At 50.6% G+C, this 17,374-nt stretch overlaps 6 protein-coding genes across 6 annotated transcripts; 2 read left to right on the top strand and 4 right to left on the bottom strand.

Annotated features, from left to right (window-relative positions):
* Positions 1 to 133: 133 nt before the first annotated feature.
* PpBr36_08270 (uncharacterized protein) lies at positions 134 to 1,074 on the bottom strand (the record flags this gene model as incomplete). The annotated part of the gene is made up of 6 exons (XM_029895401.1): positions 134 to 241; positions 355 to 369; positions 441 to 533; positions 675 to 743; positions 846 to 928; positions 1,029 to 1,074. 6 exons carry the CDS (start codon positions 1,072 to 1,074, stop codon positions 134 to 136), a joined length of 414 nt encoding a protein of 137 aa, XP_029747434.1.
* Positions 1,075 to 4,421: 3,347 nt separating this feature from the next.
* PpBr36_08269 (uncharacterized protein) lies at positions 4,422 to 4,725 on the bottom strand (the record flags this gene model as incomplete). Its single annotated transcript, XM_029895400.1, has 2 exons — positions 4,422 to 4,585; positions 4,659 to 4,725. 2 exons carry the CDS (start codon positions 4,723 to 4,725, stop codon positions 4,422 to 4,424), a joined length of 231 nt encoding a protein of 76 aa, XP_029746814.1.
* Positions 4,726 to 6,007: 1,282 nt separating this feature from the next.
* PpBr36_08268 (uncharacterized protein) lies at positions 6,008 to 6,809 on the top strand (the record flags this gene model as incomplete). The annotated part of the gene is made up of 3 exons (XM_029895399.1): positions 6,008 to 6,392; positions 6,470 to 6,524; positions 6,590 to 6,809. The coding sequence occupies 3 exons, from the start codon at positions 6,008 to 6,010 to the stop codon at positions 6,807 to 6,809; spliced, it is 660 nt and encodes a 219-aa protein (XP_029746813.1).
* A 628-nt stretch (positions 6,810 to 7,437) lies between these two features.
* PpBr36_08267 (uncharacterized protein) lies at positions 7,438 to 7,878 on the bottom strand (the record flags this gene model as incomplete). Its single annotated transcript, XM_029895398.1, has 1 exon — positions 7,438 to 7,878. The coding sequence occupies one exon, from the start codon at positions 7,876 to 7,878 to the stop codon at positions 7,438 to 7,440; it is 441 nt and encodes a 146-aa protein (XP_029746816.1).
* A 1,996-nt stretch (positions 7,879 to 9,874) lies between these two features.
* PpBr36_08266 (uncharacterized protein) lies at positions 9,875 to 11,985 on the top strand (the record flags this gene model as incomplete). The annotated part of the gene is made up of 4 exons (XM_029895397.1): positions 9,875 to 9,927; positions 10,108 to 10,637; positions 10,718 to 11,840; positions 11,940 to 11,985. The coding sequence occupies 4 exons, from the start codon at positions 9,875 to 9,877 to the stop codon at positions 11,983 to 11,985; spliced, it is 1,752 nt and encodes a 583-aa protein (XP_029746815.1).
* Positions 11,986 to 12,622: 637 nt separating this feature from the next.
* Positions 12,623 to 16,673, bottom strand: PpBr36_08265 (uncharacterized protein; the record flags this gene model as incomplete). Its single annotated transcript, XM_029895396.1, has 4 exons — positions 12,623 to 14,499; positions 14,579 to 14,927; positions 15,005 to 16,545; positions 16,613 to 16,673. The coding sequence occupies 4 exons, from the start codon at positions 16,671 to 16,673 to the stop codon at positions 12,623 to 12,625; spliced, it is 3,828 nt and encodes a 1,275-aa protein (XP_029746818.1).
* Between the last annotated feature and the right edge of the window lie 701 nt (positions 16,674 to 17,374).

The raw sequence follows: 17,374 nt of genomic DNA, 5'->3' as shown, positions 1-17,374 counted from the left end.
AATGGTGGGCTGAAGAACAGGCAGGACTCTAAGTCCGACCTTATGGGGTAATGAGCTCGTCGCACTCCTAGAAAAGCCCCCACCCAAAAAATGGCTCAACAGCAGCAACAGCAGAGTTAAGCCCTCTGGCCCATTACATCTTGGACTTGATATCCTCAAACAGCGCCTTGAGCTTGTCCATGTCGGTCTCCTGCTGCGGCCATTTGATGCCCAGGCCCTCGGTCTCATTGGGCTTGGGGATCTTTCGGGCAGTAGTGATGAATGGTTTTTAGCAGGGGTGGTGCATTAGCCGCAACCAACGCTATGACGGGCGTGCGCGCGGATAAGTTTGCTTGTACAGGGTTATAGACTCACCATGTGGAAGTGCACCTTTTCAAGAGGTATTAGCGTGTTGATCCTATAGGAATGCAGGCAAAATGATAGAACAAACTGCGGCTTACATGAGGGACAACCTGGTGGGCGATGGCGCCGTTGTTTTGTAGGATGTTGTAGTCCTTTGCACCGACAGCCTGTGCAATCTTTTTGGCGACGGGCTGTTGTTATGTGGTGGGCGCACGGGGGTGGTTGGTGCGAGAAGAAAGCATTAGTAAAGGAATGCAAATGCGATTTGCTTTGAGGATTGAAATAGCAAAAACCAAAATAGAGGTTTCTGGGTGCAAATCCCGCTAACTGACCAGAATCTCGTTGAGCGAGTCGTCGGGAATGTCGTGCAGCTTCTCGCCGTGGAACTTGGGGATCACGAGCTATACATTTGGCCGGGTAGTGTTAGCACAGGTCGATCCCGAACCTGCGAACGCAGGCATATTTCCATAGAAAAAAAAACAGTGATCGAGAAAGAAATGTACCGAATGGCCCCGGCTTAGCGGGTTAATGTCGAGAAAGGCAAAGACCTTTTCGCTCTCATAGAGCTTGAACGACGGGATTTCTCCTGTGCGCGTTGTTGGATGTTAGTTCCGAGGCAGCTCCAAAAGCCAAGTGCGATGATACAGAGCTTGTCCCGGCGAGCCTTGCAGTTGGGCTTTACGGACCCTTGATGATTTTGCAAAAGATGCAGGACGCCATTTTGCTACTCATTAGTGTGAGCCTGTAAACTGCAATATTTTCCTTCTGTGTTGTATTGGAAAAATGTTTGCAGGAGGATGAGTTGAACAAAGCAGTTCGAGATACTCAGGTTTCAATGGGGTTGATCGCTGTAGAGGGGAAGCTTTAGGCCGATGTCGTCAGTTCACCTCAGCGGATGCGGAGCTATGGTGAACAAAGATCGAGATAGACACATCAATCTATGGTATATAAATTTGCTTTTGCGGATTCGCAACTAGGAGTGTGACAAGCTACTTAACCAGTCCCTTGCCTTTTACCAGAGACTGCAATGGCTTGCGCAAAATACTCCACTCCTAATCTTTGGAAACCAATTGAACCACGGTTCGATATTACGTTTTGTCACTGTGCGATTATTTTTTCTTGCCTTTTTTTTCTTCTTCTCCTTCTCCAACAACTATCTTTGTTCACCTTCGTTTCGCATACTCTACTTAATCCATCTTCAAGCTTGAACCTGATACATTCGATTTGATCAATTGTTTACTGGAAGTAGTTTGATGATGGTGTTCTACAAGCACAGCAGAATGTGGCCCACAGATATGGCCGAAACTTCTTCACCGCATCCCCCCTTGTCAGCGACTTTAGCGATGCCTGCTTTATCAACCTGCCTTGGAGCTGGTAATGCCAGCGAGGCTGTAATCTGATGTACTTTCAGATATCGTCTTGGATCTTAACCCACATAGTCAACCCTGCACGAAAAGTGGTCTTTTTCATCCTTGAAGATACACCCTCTTTGTTCTTTGCTAAACTCGGTCGACGCCCCAGTTGATGGCAACTCCAAAGATACATGTCCGCGATCACCAGGCCGGCGGACGATTTACATCAACGCAGTCCTGCCACTACCTTTGCTCCACCTTGCTGTCGATACGTTCTTGCTAACAAGGTGTAACAAGAACCTCGAGACCTGGTAGCTGCAGCTCTGTGGCCAATTTTGGACAGCTTGCTACCTTGGTTTGTGCTCGCCAATAGTCATCTTACATCATATCGTGATATGGATGTCCCAATTGAGCAAAAAGTCGGACCTGAATAATACATCAGGGTAGTTCATCCACACATGTTGCCCTCCCATGCCGCTGATAGCCTTGTTGGGACTGTACCTGACGTTGTGATCAGCTATTTCCAGTGTCTGCCTAATCGACTGCAGATAAGCCGAGTTCTATGTTTCCTTATCATGACAATACAAGACACGAGATGCAGAAACACGGCGAAGTTCTCCCCTGGCTGAATGACGATCAGGAACTATGATCCTACAACTTTTGTGGCATCTTCCACGGCAAAATCACAGCCACTATCTCCGCGTGAGACTTGCACGATTCTTGACAGACTTTCACGTTTCGGGATAGAGGAAGTCGTCCCTGCCTCGATGTTACTCGTAAAGGGTTGCCCTTCAATTTCTCAGCAGCCGACGCAGAGATTGACATGTACCTTAATGTATGCGGTTGCCTGAGCCTACCTCCAACCAGATTGGCTGACAACTCCCGTCTGGTCCCATAGCTCAGTTGGTTAGAGCGTCGTACTAATATGTTGTTCTCGTGATGGCATATCAAGTAATTCACAGCATGCGAAGGTCGAGAGTTCGACCCTCTCTGGGACCATTGGCTTTGTAGTCATACTTTTTGTTAGTATTTGTTTTTGTGGTGGTGTCAACGCCAGTTTTCTTTTTGTGTGTACATATTTTGTGGGCGGTGGGGACACTTGGGTTAAATAGTTGGGTCCATGTGCAAGAGAGAGAGGATACAGGTATATCCTAGCACCAAGGCGCTTGCTTATACAGCTATCATCCTTTGAGAAGGTAACTTGCTGTGACAGTTCGACAATTTATTCTGTAACTACTTGAGTTGCTCCTAATAAGGTATATGCCGGTTTTCTCGTCGAATATGATGCCAACTTCAAGGAACAGACCTTTGGCAACAGTATATCAACAGTAAAGGGAAATCTAGATTTTGTCTGTTCCTAGGCTATACGGTGCTGTGGACGCTCTCCTGTTTTGTGTTCGCAGATTATACTCTTACAAAACCGCGCGTCTTAAGCGTCGATATGTGGCTATTCTATATTGAAAACTTGAAAATATTCTCCTCATTGGGCTCTATGACAAATTCGCCAGATGAATACAGCCATGCTGACCAAAGTTTGAGTGACATTGCTGTCTAGCTATGCTTGAGGCGCATATCGTTCAGCTTTGAGAAGAAACTCGGACAATAGAGAGAGAGAGAGAGAGAGAGAGGTTTAGGAAACAAAAGGCAAACTTTGCTCCAGACTTTTGGTCTTAAGGACTAGAAACAGATGGTTCGGCGAGCTATCATCGGCCGAGCCGTCCACCAAGACTCTGAAAGATCCTTGTTTGCATTTCATTATGGCGGGTCTCTATATCTCATAACCCAACCCAGGAAGATTGCACCATTGACAACTGGACCAGGTTTGCAGTATTTTGGCGCTTCCTTCGCTACGAAGATCCCGGGCTATGAAGATGGAGGTAACCCATAAGTGACTCGAAGCATAAGAGCGCGTGCAGGTGCCAATTCTGGGAAGAGGAGATATCTAGGAACATCCGCCTTCGGCCAGACAATGAATGGTACTTGCGATACACCCTAAGATGAAGGTAGCCCTTTTGTGTTGACCGAGTTTGGACAGCGCGAAGGAAGAATGTGCCTTGGTTCTGACACCACTGCGTCTACAGGAACGAGAGCCTAAGCGCACTTGCGCAAATAGAGCTTGGTTTATCAGCAGGCACCCGCCGTCGCTCGAGAAAGACGGCAAAAAACTGTAGGAATGATTCAATTTGCCTCTGACCCCGCAGTGTCATCATCGCAAGCTTTGTCTGCAATATCATTGTCTCCGCAGACAGGTGGTCAAATGACTCCATAGTACTTGCAACAGCGAGACCAAAGAGTACCATGACGGCAGATGGGACGTCGAAGCTCAGGATAGGGTCTTTGCCCCAGCCTATATAAACATGTATGTATTGGTTCGCCTTTGGAACAACCAATAAAGTAAAAGGTTGTAAATTTTGATGGTCTGTGTGTTGAACAAGGTGATTCGGGGGCTCAGGGGTAGGTGCCATGATAGTCAAGTCCGGAGGGATTTCCAACAAAGCATTGATCATTTCTGATTTGAAAGGCAGCTAAGAAGTATCTAAAGCAGTTTTACAGGCAAAATCACGGTGTTTGCAAATGTGATAATATAAAAAGCTGCACCTGAAAAAGATTGACGAGAAAGTAAAGGTTATGATTCATCTGCGTCCAAACAAAAAAAAAAGCCTAAATGAAGGTGGCTTTATTTGGAACAAGGTACCCATAGCAACCCTCAATTGTCCACAAAAGTCCTTAGCAGGCGTTGTAGCAGCCCGGGAATCTGTCCATGCAGGTGGTGTTGCAGCAGTTCTCGTTCAAATTGCAGTCGTTGATGCAGCAACCCCTGACGCCATCGCAATCGCAGGCTGCGGTGGAGCGCGAGAACAGATATTTGCCAGAAGCAGCACCGTGGGACTCTAGTGTTTTCGAAGAAAGAAACTGTTAGCTCAAGAGAATGAACAGCAACAGGGTAAAAGAGGCATAACATACCAGTGGGCTTAGCTGCGGCAAAGCCGAGCGTAGTGATGGCGACGGAGACAATGGTGGAGAAGCGCATTTTGAGGTTTTTATGAGGAATTCGTTGAAGAGTGTAGAAGTGTTTAGGTAGTCTGAAGGATGCGAATGCAGAAGCTGATGTGTTGAGCATTTCGACACTCATTCTCCCTGAAGATTCTTCCCCTTCTTATACTTTTTTCGCAGCTCCATACGAGACCTAGTCCTCTTCACTTATGATCTGTATATCCATTTTTTCACAAAACAATATACTGTTCTACTCGACTATGTAAGCTGACATAGTGTCAGCCCGCCAATGGATCGACATGTTTTCTGGCCTCAGCCTCCCAAAAAGATGATCCATAGTCCTGTACTGTCGGCTGGTAGAAAGATTTCCACGGTTCTTCGCTTTCAATACGCAGCACATGATGGAGAATATCGCCGATCGCATCTTACGAGTATGACAAGATCTACATTGTCTTGAGGCACAGGAAGTCCGGTTCCCGATCCATTAGCCCTGCCTGACCATAAAAACTAATATTCCGATTGTTCCGAGACGTCTTTGGCCCCCAAAGAACTCCTCATCCAAGAGATTGCCCAGAACTCGGGCCGTTGATATTTTGCGTGGCTAGTGGCCCATTTTTATATTACAGCCGCGGTGATACAGGGCCGTGTTTATACGACACCGTACTTCTGTGAGCAGCAAAGATGACAGTCATGCAAGATGCGAGAGCTCGACAGGCTCAAAAATGTCAGAACTCGGCAAAGCTTTGTAGAAAATCTTCAATATCGAGACTTGAACGAGCACATAACCGGTCTACCAGATCATTTCCATCTGCTGACTTCGCAGCTGCCCCTTTATTCTGTGGATTGTTGACAGAGCCTGTTCAGGAGGCAGGGTGTAGTTCAGAATAGTGCAGGCCCCGTCCGAGAAAGGATTGAAAGCCTGCGACCCAAGATTGTACGTAGGTGCACAATAAGGTAAGAGTTTGGTAATGCCAATTTTCTTAAGCTCTTGGAAGTCAAAAGAAGGTAATTGCCGCTCCGAACCTTTCCCGCTAAAATGACCTCCCGTTGCTGCCTAGACCCACTTATATAGGGGATATTCCCATTAGGGGTACGCATAACGTCACTGGAACGGCGCTACCCCTCCTTGACACTATCCACACCACGCGACTTGTGAGTTCAGCGCGTCTTTGGCTCAGACACCAATCTTTCGTGCACTGTATTTCCAGCGGCCTGACATTGCCGAATCCAAAAGTCCGACCAGCCAACCGTAGGTTGCTCATTCCGCCGAAGGTTGCTCATTCCCAAATCCCAGCAAACCACGAAAAAAAAAAAAAAAAATGGCAACTCACGACGAATGGCGCAGCGCAAGCCAGCAGCGGCAGCGCTCGACGTCGCGACCACGCACCCCGCGTCCGACCACGCCGCTGCGGCCGTCGTCGCGGTCCTCGTTCCGCGAATCGGCGCGCGGCAGCGTACACAGCGATGCATTGTTCCCGCTCAACGCCTTCGAGCCCGCGTTTGCAGAGCTCTCGGACGCCATGGCCGACCTAGAGGCCAACATGATGCACTTTCAAATCATGCACGAGAGCCTGTCGCGCTTCACCGAGAGCTTTGCCAGCTTCCTGTACGGCGTCAACATGAACGCCTTTTGCGTCGAGTTCCCAGAGGCACCCGTGCCTGAGTCGTTTGCTCGGGCGAAGCAAATGGAGGAGAATCCGCCTGGTGCGTTATTTTGTCCAGAATCCGATTTATTTCTGGCTCAGGTTCATTATCAGCTTACTGGTTGTGTATCTGGGCAGCATCTATGCAGGTTCCTGAAAAGTCTAGAGAGGTCGATGCAGATGCGACCTTTATGTAAGTCGATGCAAAGCTTCGCCAAGCTCCTGCGTAGTCGTTTCTCTGACTTTGGTAAACGTCAGGACAACCGATACGTCTTTTGTTGATAACCCGCCCGCATCTTCCAAGGCGGCCACACCCAAAAAGATCTCAAGCACAAGGGGAACGTCACGTGGCCGCGGTACTGCCAACACCAGAGGTGCCAGTACCAGAGGTAGAGCATCCTCGGGGATCGCACGCGGTACTACTCGAGGTGCCAGGCCTAGCGGGCTGCCCAGAGGCCGTGGAATGCGCCCAGTATAATTTCTCAAGACGCCCACCACCATGCCTTTTTCAGACTATGGTTTGTTTATGAAAGACGGCAGAGATCTCGGCCTGGCCGCGCATTCAACAGCAATCTACCTTGAGCTATTGCGGGAGCAAGCACAGGCTCAACTCACGCCCTCAGCATCCAAGCCCGTTACTGCAAGTCACGGCGATGTCGCCAAGGTGCTGTATAAATGCCACTCGCTAAGGAAATCTCACTTAGCCACACCCCTCCAAGCAGCCCTGCAGTATTAATACTTTTCACTGTGGGAACTCAAGTGTGCACGCCGCGCCATCTCGACACAATTGGGATCCCGAGTCTTGGAGTTTCCCAGACTCTCGAAACCCGATGCAAAAGATCTAGGCCAAGCGTGCATGATTTGACCGCTATAAAACGGCAAGATCAACTAGGCGATCACATCACATAGTCCCTGTCTCATTATGGTGCTGTTATGAGCCCAGTAGGCCGAGGCTGGTATATCTTCACCAGGACTGATGAAGGACAGCTCACCACGTCTGTTGTTAGACTGACACCTATCTAAGACACGAACGTCAACAGCACCTTAGAACTGCCCGATCACTATCTCGACGACATGTCATGGCAAACGAGTCCCAGAATAGCTCCTCATTGCCCCTCTGACGGGGCACACTCCATCCCTAGCTTCTTGTACTCCAACCCGGTCCAGCCTTCGGGGAAATACAGGCACCAGAGCCCCTTTGCTTTTCCATCCATCGCGGCACACAATGTGTTCAAACACTCTGCGGGTATCTTGTTCTTGTCATAAGGCGCGAGCTTGCTCTCCTCGCAGGCTTTTGTTATGGGATACTTGGGCGAGACTGTTTCGTTGCGGCAGGGGAGACCTAAGCTTGCCCCGATGTAATTGGGCGCGTCTGACTCGGCATGGCAGTATTGCTCGTCGTTGTAGCAGACGACGGACCCGTTGCGACCGCAAGTCGATGGGAGGCAGGTTGCGGGCTGGAGGTCGGAGGTCTGGTGAGACTGCATGGCCAGCGAGTTTGCTGTTCTTGCGGCGGCAATCACGAAGAGAAAGGTTTGCGACAACATATCGTGTGAGTGGGCTTGGCTGCTTAGGTCTTATGGAATGTTGTACTTGGTTGAGGAAGATGCGTTATGAGACATGCCACAAACTCAGCACCCAATGGCGGAGAAATAGGGGTCTTAAATACTTTCCGAGACACGAGCAACCTGATATGAAAGTCGATGCAGGATGATTTACACTTGCAGCTTGTGGTTGTCCGTCTCGTATAGTTGCATAGTCCAACCCATCAACAGCCAGCACACCACAAGGCAGGCCAACCTCAGCCCAGTATCTCTGGTACTGAAGAGCTCGGTATGACCAACGAAAGAACACAGGGCTATATTCGGTACGCCGATGCGTGCACATGCCGACAGAGGATTTGCACAAGAAGCGAAATGCAAAGTATCACTCAAAAAGCCCGGGATTCGCCTCGCATGATCTTGCATAGGACCATAAAGATAGCAGAGATGAAATCCACCATACGATGTCAGTGACTGGTGCGACAACAGCGGCATGGTTAGCCTAAAGAGGAACATCTGAATACGACGGACGCCTCACCAGAGCCATGCTTACGTTGGGTACCACCGTTACGTGTCTTCGGCAGCCGGCATGTCCCTGGGCCAATGGGGGCGACCTTTTGATACTAGACTAATCGTGGAAGCGATGTTTGGGCTTTTGGCTCATCTTTTGAGCTTGGAAGAGATTGGCAAATCTGGATGGTAGCTGGCCTATGGACCAGGTACTGGTGCGGTTATGGGCGTGATGTTTGTCAGCTTTATTCGTGTCACCCATCTACCGAGCTCCTTTTCTCGGTGCGTATAGATCCCACCAGCCAATGAGCGCAAACGTGCCGAAGACAAAGACCCGTAGTGCAAGGCTGCTTTTGTCTGTGTGTGATTCTAGTTCGGGGTTTACCGGCCGGTAAGTGGGAAATGCATACTATTGAGCTCGGCACGGGGGGGGGGGGTTTGCTTCCCCCGTCTCGCTGTGGAGTAAAGTCACGCGTACGGTTGTCAGAGGAGAGGGTTACACCGTTACGCACGCACAACTTCCATACAAGATCACGGGGGCTTGGCTTGGCCTGGGAGAAATAGGGAAAAAGGCGTAAGTGTTACTCCGGGTAAACATTCGATGAAGAAGAGAAAAAAAAAACCTGGTGCCCGGGAAGTCGTAAGCAAAACCATGACGAATGTGGCTTTGAGCTTGCACAACGGAGATAGGCTACTTGTCGTTATGCTCTCTCGCCTCGCTTTTGGTGGTCGTTCCTCTCACCCGATATAGTTCCTCGCTTCCTGATCGAAGGTCTCGGGCGAAATTGTTGGTATGACATGGTCGAAGCCAGTGCTACAGTCTGGGCTAACCGCCTTTTTGAGAGAATACAGACTGCAGAGTCCTGAGGCAAGAACTTGAGAATGTGGTTGCTCTCTTGATCAAAATACAAGCGTCAAGCTCCAAAGTTGACTCGGCTTAAAGAATGCCGGTCTCCAAAGGGAGATTGAAGCGGAGGCAGTTCGCTTTCGCAACTCATACCTCCCAGGCTCAATCCAGGGTGATGGCACCCAAGCAAGCGATATCGATGGTTTTTAAAAACCTAGCGGGCTTGGAATCAAGCGCACCAAATTACTTGGCCTCATGATTCGACCGTTTGCATACCACAAAATGATGGTACTCATAGTATTCTAAATGCTCCGACTGAACTTGAAATGTCATAATCAATATACATATTAATCTAAGTTCAGTATAAGCTTGGTGGAAGCCGCATGAAAGAGATGAAAAGGATCCGAGTCAAAACTAAAACTGATGGAATTGTTAGTCCTCAAGTGTCTCTCAGGGATCCACGTGACTGTTACCACTCAAGTTATTTACCTATGGACCCCTGAAATCTTGGCGGGTGGGTCCCTCTGCCCCGCGGTCGATGCGAGCTACTACTATACAGCCCAAGTAAACGGAGTCATCCAACGTCAAACCTTCTGGAGCAAGCATGCGTCACACTTGTGAATAGCCTCACATATCACCTTCAAGATGCCCACAATCGGAGTCAACAAGGAGGAGTTCTTTGAGGAGCTCGGTCAGCGGTACGTCGAGTGCAATCACTGCTGGCAATTGGCTTTTTTTTTTTTTTTAGCGCCAGTTTCCAGCTCGCCAGATAACCCCACCATCCACCCATCTATCCATCCATGCACTCCTCCCCTTGGAACCGCCCAGCGTCCTAACTTGTCTGCCTGCCTTCTTTGAACCTCCTTTCCGCATAACAGCTACACCGCCGACGAGTTCCAGAGGCTCTGCTTCGACTATGGTATCGAGCTCGACGAGGATACTGAAGATGACCCGACGCGGCCCAAGGACGAGCCGGCGCAGCTCAAGATCGAGACGCCCGCCAACCGCGCCGACCTGCTCTGCTTCGAGGGTATCGCCGCCAGCCTGAATGTATTTCGGGGCAAGATGGCCCCGCCGGCTTATAAGGTGCTTGATATGCCCGAGGACCAGATGCAGAGCATCACGGTCAAGCCTGAGACGGCCGACGTGAGGCCGTACATCGCCGGCGCCATCCTCCGCAACGTCAAGTTCACCCAGTCCACATATAACTCCTTCATGGGCCTGCAGGAGAAGCTTCATGCCAATCTGGCTCGGCAAAGGACGCTGGTTGCCATTGGAACGCATGATCTGGACACCATCAAGGGTCCTTTTACCTACGAGGCCAGGAAACCAGAGGATATCAAGTTCAGGCCACTGAACCAGGCCAAGGAGATGGATGGTAACGAGATGATGGAGACGTTAGATAAGGGTAGGCTACTCTTGTTATTTGGTCTCACATTATCAATGTGGCACGACCATTATACTGACTGAGCTCTTATTCAATAATAGACAAGCACCTGAGCAAATACCTGCACATTATCCGCGACTCACCCAGGTACCCTGTCATCTACGACGCCAATGAGGTTGTGTGCTCTGTCCCACCCATCATCAACGGCGACCACTCCAAGATTACGCTCAACACGACAAACGTTTTAATAGAAGCCACCGCAACGGATGCAACCAAGCTCAAAATCGTCATTGACACCATGGTGACCATGTTCTCGACGTACTGCGCAGACAAGTTCACGGTCGAGCCGGTGCTGATCAAACGTCCCGACGGTACCACGGTTGTCACGCCTGACCTGGAGCCGAGGAGAATGGAGGTCGAGGTGGACTACATCAACCAATGCTGCGGCCTCTCCGAGTCTGCCGACGGCATCTGCAAGCTGCTGGCGAAGATGGCCTTTGTCGCCAAGCCCCTCAGCGCGAGTATCATCGAGGTCTACATCCCGCCCACACGGTCCGACATCCTTCACGCGTGCGACGTGATGGAGGATGTCGCCGTTGCCTATGGCTTCAACAACCTCCCACGCTCGCTGCCCACAAAGTCGGCCACCGTCGGCAAGGGTCTCCCCATCAACAAGCTCAGCGACATCGTTCGGGCCGAGTGCGCCATGGCTGGCTGGAAGGAGGTGATGCCGCTGGTCCTGTGCTCGCACGACGAGAACTTTGCCTGGCTGAACCGCGTCGACGATGGCAAGACGGCCGTCCGAATCGCGAACCCAAAGTCGGCTGAGTACCAGGTCGTGCGGACGTCGCTGCTCCCCGGCCTGCTCAAAACGGTGCGCGAGAACAAGTCGGTCAAGCTGCCGCTCATGATCATGGAGACGTCCGACGTCGTCGTCAAGGACGACGCCCTCGAGCGCAAGGCCCGCAACGTCAGGCATTGGGCCGCCGCCTACTGCGGCACCACCAGCGGTTTCGAGATCGTCCACGGTCTGCTCGACCGCATCATGTCGATGCTGCGCGTCCCCGTCGGCACCTACTATATTTCTGAGATTGACGAGCCCACCTTCTTTGGCGGTCGTGCCGCCGCCGTCTTTTTGCGCCAGGGAGGCGACAAGGCCGAGCCCGTCCGGATCGGCGAGTTGGGCGTTTTGCATCCCACGGTTTTGGACAAGTTCGACTTGAGGTATGTTTGAGTTCTTTCAAGTTTCACGTCTACTCTTTTTTCTCTTTTTTTTTCTTTTTTACTTCACTCACTAATCTGGACTCCCATACGTCTCTTCAGATACCCTGTGAGCACACTCGAAATCAACCTCGAGGTTCTACTGTGATCATGTTGAGTGTTTTTGTTTTGCGCTGTAGGAGAGTTCCAAACGCCTTGCGACCTGTATAAAGCAGGAGGGTTGGATGGTGATTGTTCCTCGATGGGGTTGGCAGCGACTATGGGATTAAGAAAAGGCTAGGACGTAGATACGAAGCGATCATGTGTAGATGCCTCTCTCCTGTTACAAGTGAACAATAGACAAAAAAATATCAAAAGCGACTGGACCGGCCGACCTTGATTCGACAGTAGTGGCATTAGCAAAACAAGCTTTCGGATTTATCCCTCAATTTCTGTCTGTCATCTAAAAAGTAATCAATCCCATTTGTATCGAGCAACCCCAAAGCACTATTTTTGAGTTCCTGGTAATATCAAGCAATCATCATGGTCCGTCTGTAACCAGTATTTCTATTCTGACTCTGTTTCTGCATAAAGAGCGTTGCATCGAGCAGTGCATATTCAGCTCCAAGCTGTCGAACCATACTCATGATCAACCAAAATTCAAACACTTCTCGCGAAAAAAAGAAAAGAAAAGATTGTAGATGTCCAAGGCGCTCGCATCCATTCATAATTGTGCTCCAGCTGCCAAGGTCATCCCACCTTTCGTACCAATATGTCTTGACTCGATGGAAGAACCATAAAGAGTATCAAGGCGTCATCTCGACATCCAAAACACTAGTTCCCGCGGCAGCCATTGAGGCAGGTCGCCGCGTAGGAGTCGGTGGCGGCGACATGGGCCTTTCACACATCTCAGGCTGTTTCGCCTGCTCACTGTCAGCGCGACGAGGGATCGACACGAGGTCGAGATTGTCCCTGCGCACGTAGGCAATGTAGTATGGCTGATCAGAGGCTGAAAGGTCCTTCAGAACCTTTTCGTTGTCTCTGTGTACGCGCACCGTCCTGTCGTTGTAGTTGTACCAGACACGCTGCTCAAAGTCGTAGATCCAAACCCAGTAATGACCAGAGGCACCCGTGCTACCACCGTGACAGATCACTGCATGCAGGTGGTACTCGTGGTCTCGGAGATCATCGAACGTGTCTTCGTACTTCTTGCGCTTCGCCTCGGCCTCAGCCTCCGAGTCTGTTTCATCCCCCAGGTCGATTACACTCGTTTGGTTGTGATTTGAGTCGCTACCGTTCGCCTCGTTCACTGCTTCATTGTGGTAGGCCTCCAGTTCGTCGGCGGCAGCATCCTGAGCCTCAGTCATGGCAGTATCGGCGTCGGCAGTCCCGGGCTTCTTCTGCTCTAACTTCCTTCTTGCCGCCAAAACCTTGGGGTCCTCGAGCTCAAGATGGTCCCAGTACTTGTGTCGCCTCATCCATAGCGCATCTCCAGGCGCCGATTCTTTGTACCGGTCCATGTACAACACCTGGGGCAGTTGGATCGACACGTCAATCTTTTTGCCGGCTCTAGCCGACTGGTCATAGACTGTTCTCTGAATGCAAATGTGGAGGATCGGGGGAAATCTCCGAATGCTGCTGAACGACAAGAATGGGTTCTCGGGTTCCTTGGGATTCTCGCTGATTTGCCGCATAAACCCTCGCTCAATCGCCTCGTGCAGGTCGACATTACCTGATCTTGCAGGATAAGCCAGCAAGAAGTCCTCTGTCGTGGGTGTCGTAAGTTCCCATTTGGCCTTGTTGAGAGGTTTCTGGTACTCGACTTTGATAAGACGCAATATCTCAGTCACTGCATCTGTCTGTGCTTCAGCCTTGGGACCCAGAGGTTCTGTGCCGGTTGGTTTTATGGCACTCCGTAGGTTAAAAAGCATCTTGTCCATCGCTTCTTGAACATCTTCTTGATCAGTGCCCTTGATAGTCTTGTCGTCCAGGGCCCTTTTGATGCGCGAGATCTCGTCCTCAGGCTCGGTGCTAACAGAATGGCTGGCTAGACCAGCTAAAGCCGTTGCTGCCGCTTGGACAGCCGCGCTCTCCGACACCGTTTGGGAAGATGAGGCATCGAACATTTCAACATCTTTTCCAGAACCAACTGGGTTGAACTTTCCTAGACTGCTGTCGATTTGCTGCTCCATCAGGTCATCCTCGTTGACCTCGCAACGCATGCTGTTGTCTGAAGACGCGTTGGACCGCACACTGTTGACCCGTTGCATCAGGGGGTTCCATTCGGAGCTGACCTCCCGATCGTTATCATAGTCATTGGGACCAACATTAACCAGAGTGTGCGAGCTGACGTCACTAGAAGTCTCGGTCTGCTCCGGAGTGATCCCATCGGGACTCCTGCCTCCATTGGGACGAACTGGAGGCGCTGGTGCTGCATAATCGGGGGCCTTTCCCGCATAAACCATGCCGCTATCGGGTGTTTGGCCCTTCGTGCCGTTGGGATCCGGTAACGGGCCGATGGCCTGGGCCCCTGTGTCACCTGGGCGGGCCTCAAGCTCTCTCGCCCGCGCCTCAAGTTGGTCCGTGTTCTTCATGGCGGCCAGCGCAAGCCTCTGAGTCGGCGTAGCATAATGATTTTGTGTGCTGATGAGGTCCGAGAAGAGACTTCGAAGTTCATTGGCAACTAGCGCCGTGGCAGTCACATCAGAAACCAAATCACTCTGACGTGGACATAGAGTTCCGAGAGAATGTCGGGAACTTACGTTCGTTGGCAACGTAGGCCTGTTTGGCACTGATCCCACGGGCTTCCGTAGTCACGCGTCGTGAGCTTCGGCTTTCTTCATTGTCAGGCAGCTTGTACTCGTCAAAGTTCAAGATAAGGTCTCGGACTGGATTAATGGTGAAAAAGTACTGCAGCATGCTGTTGAGATAGCACGTGTTGCGTAGATTATCCAGCCCGGCTGGTAGGTTCGGGTCATTAACAGGTTCCTGCTCAACCCTGTTTTGGGGCTGTTCTCCCATCATGGTCGCTGCCAGTGCGACAAGGACATCGTTGTTGAGGAATTTGCCAATTGCTTGCAGCGCCATTCCCGTCAAGAATGCATTTTTGCCCTGTAACCGTGTCAGTCTTTCGCGGAAGAAATCGGACGAGAAGCGAAGCTGTAAACCGGTGTACAGAGCTATCTTACCTGCTCTACCTGGACTTGGGCCATCGCTTCGGGCACTGTAACATCCATAGATTTGAGCTGCTCTGTATCGACTGGCAAATCCAGACAGACGAGTGCCTCATCCAAGTCCATCGGTTCTCGGACGATCTCCTTAAGCTTCGGTCCTTCAGGATGGGAGGTTGCCACCTTAAGCAACTCGGATCGCAGATCAAGCCGTTTGCGTGCTCCAGTCTCCTTGGTCGGAGACATGAGCGAGTTTTGAACCTTATTCCTATACTCGCCGATGATGGCATCAACGGATATCTCGCCCGACTCGGTCGAATCGATGCTCTTGATACCGTTCGACAGTACGCTCTCTGGCTGGTTGACGCTGGGATACTGGTCAAACTGTTGGGCGTCGATTCGTGAATGTTCAGTAGCGATGAAGAAGTTGAGCTCATCCTGATTGTATGGTGCAGATATCCTCTGTAGAGCATTGAGATACTGTTCGCGATGGGCAGGTGATTTGTCCACTCTGGTCTGACACTCATAGGCATAGCGAAAGATCTTCCAGTGAGATCGGCTTGTCAAGCCAAGCAAGTTGAAGTGGGATTTGCCAGTGTCTGCGCTAGCAAAACTGTCTTGAAACTCGAGGCCAGCAGCATCTTTGTGGCTGCAGTGAAATGCATCCCGCAGTATTCTGTCGAAGCTCATATTAGAGTCATGACCTGGCCACTTGTACACCCCCTTGAGACACCAAATCTCGGCTCTGACATCCTGATAGAAAGACTTTTGCGATGGCACTAGAGTGGGCGCGTGTTCGGAGAAATCCAATTCAGGTAATTCCCAATATGCGCATTCCTCGTTGTCGATGCCTTTCTTGAACTCAAGGAACTCAAAAAGTCTATTCGCACTCTCACCGTCGCCAAACTGAACCGCGAACTTGACATTGCGGGTCTTGATTTTGGAGCCTCTACGGCTCTGGGGAGGAGTTAGGGTGTCTGTAAGATACTGAGACAAGTAATCGATTGCTCGGTTCTCATCGCTTGTGCCGCTGAACCTTTCCGGGGTCTCCTGTATTTCGTTCTGAAGTCGTAACTTGACGGCGGCGTCGTCCAAGAGGGTGTGCGCATGCTCGGCCGTGACGCGGGGCTCTGAAATTTCGATGTTAACGCGATAGGAGCAGCCCGGGGTCGAGCACCTGTATGCCGCATGGCCACCGCAAGTGAGGTACTTTGGATTGCGACCTCTATCCAGACTGCAGGGCTCGAAGTCTTCACTGATAGGGGTCGTGGCTATCAGGTGGTGAAGTGGCTTTTGAGGGTTACCGTGTGACTGTCCGCACAGCTGACCCGTTGGAGCTGTGACCCGGAAGATGAAGTGATGCCGACATAGTACGCAGATGGCCGACACTATTATGATGTAATGCTTCCCGGGATTGCGTAGGTCTGTTGCTACACACTGGTCCAGTTTTGCTTCCAAGTGATGAGATTTGCCAACAGCAGGGCAGCCTACGCGAAAGCTAGGTTCGTCGGCGAGGCCATATTCCAAGAAGTCCTCAACCCATTTGTGAGCAAGACGTCCTTTTGGAGAGCGCATTAGCTTATTAGATAGCGTCGAGAGGGGGTGGAAGCAAGAGGTTTTTCCTACCAGGGATCTTGAATGGGGTGGCCGCAGCCGCCACCGTTCCAGATTGGATCGGAGGGTTCATGGCAATCCTGAATGATTTCAGTCAGTGTCTTGCTCCGCTTATGTGTGCCCGAAATTAGAATATTAATTAGGGAAAACAGGATGGATGGATTGCCGTGTCAGATCTATTGCTCTGTCAAAATTGGGGTAATTGTGATGGCTACAAGTGATGGATGCTTCTTTTATGTAGGCAGGTGAGGCAAGTAGATAAACGTGAGGCAAGCATATATGCAGTCCTCACATATGCTGTGTTGCGTGCGAACGACAGGATCCACGTAGCACAAAAACTGGTAAACTGGCAAACAACTGGCACAACAAATTTGATTCACAATCGTCATCAAAAATCAAAGTAAAATTGGGCGTTTGCCACTGAGGGCGGAACTTGACGAAGTTGAAAATGATGAAGAAAATCAACTTACAGCAAACAAAAAAGTCCAACTTGTCGAGGGTTTGGCCCGTTGCTTTCAGAGCAAATGCATCGACGTGGAAGCTGGCTGTTTTCGAGGTGGATCCTGCCTTCCAAAGTGCAAACGCCCCTCAAGCAGAACCCTTTGTATGGAATCTATCAGTTTGCCAAGTAAAATGTCAAGCCCACAGCTCAATAGCAAAGCAAGGAAGGGCCTTTGGTGGCGGCTTTGCGTCAGCTTTGAACTGCTGTTCTTTGGTGAGCTGACGCAGCCTTGTAGCCTTTCCACGTCAGGGTTGCCTTGCGGTAAGCAATAG

The sequence above is a fragment of the Pyricularia pennisetigena genome, chromosome 5 (assembly GCF_004337985.1).
Source record: "Pyricularia pennisetigena strain Br36 chromosome 5, whole genome shotgun sequence".
In the NCBI taxonomy this organism is placed as follows: Eukaryota; Fungi; Ascomycota; class Sordariomycetes; order Magnaporthales; family Pyriculariaceae; genus Pyricularia; species Pyricularia pennisetigena.
Note: the sequence above shows the minus strand (reverse complement) of the source record. Positions and strands in the feature narration are given on the sequence as shown.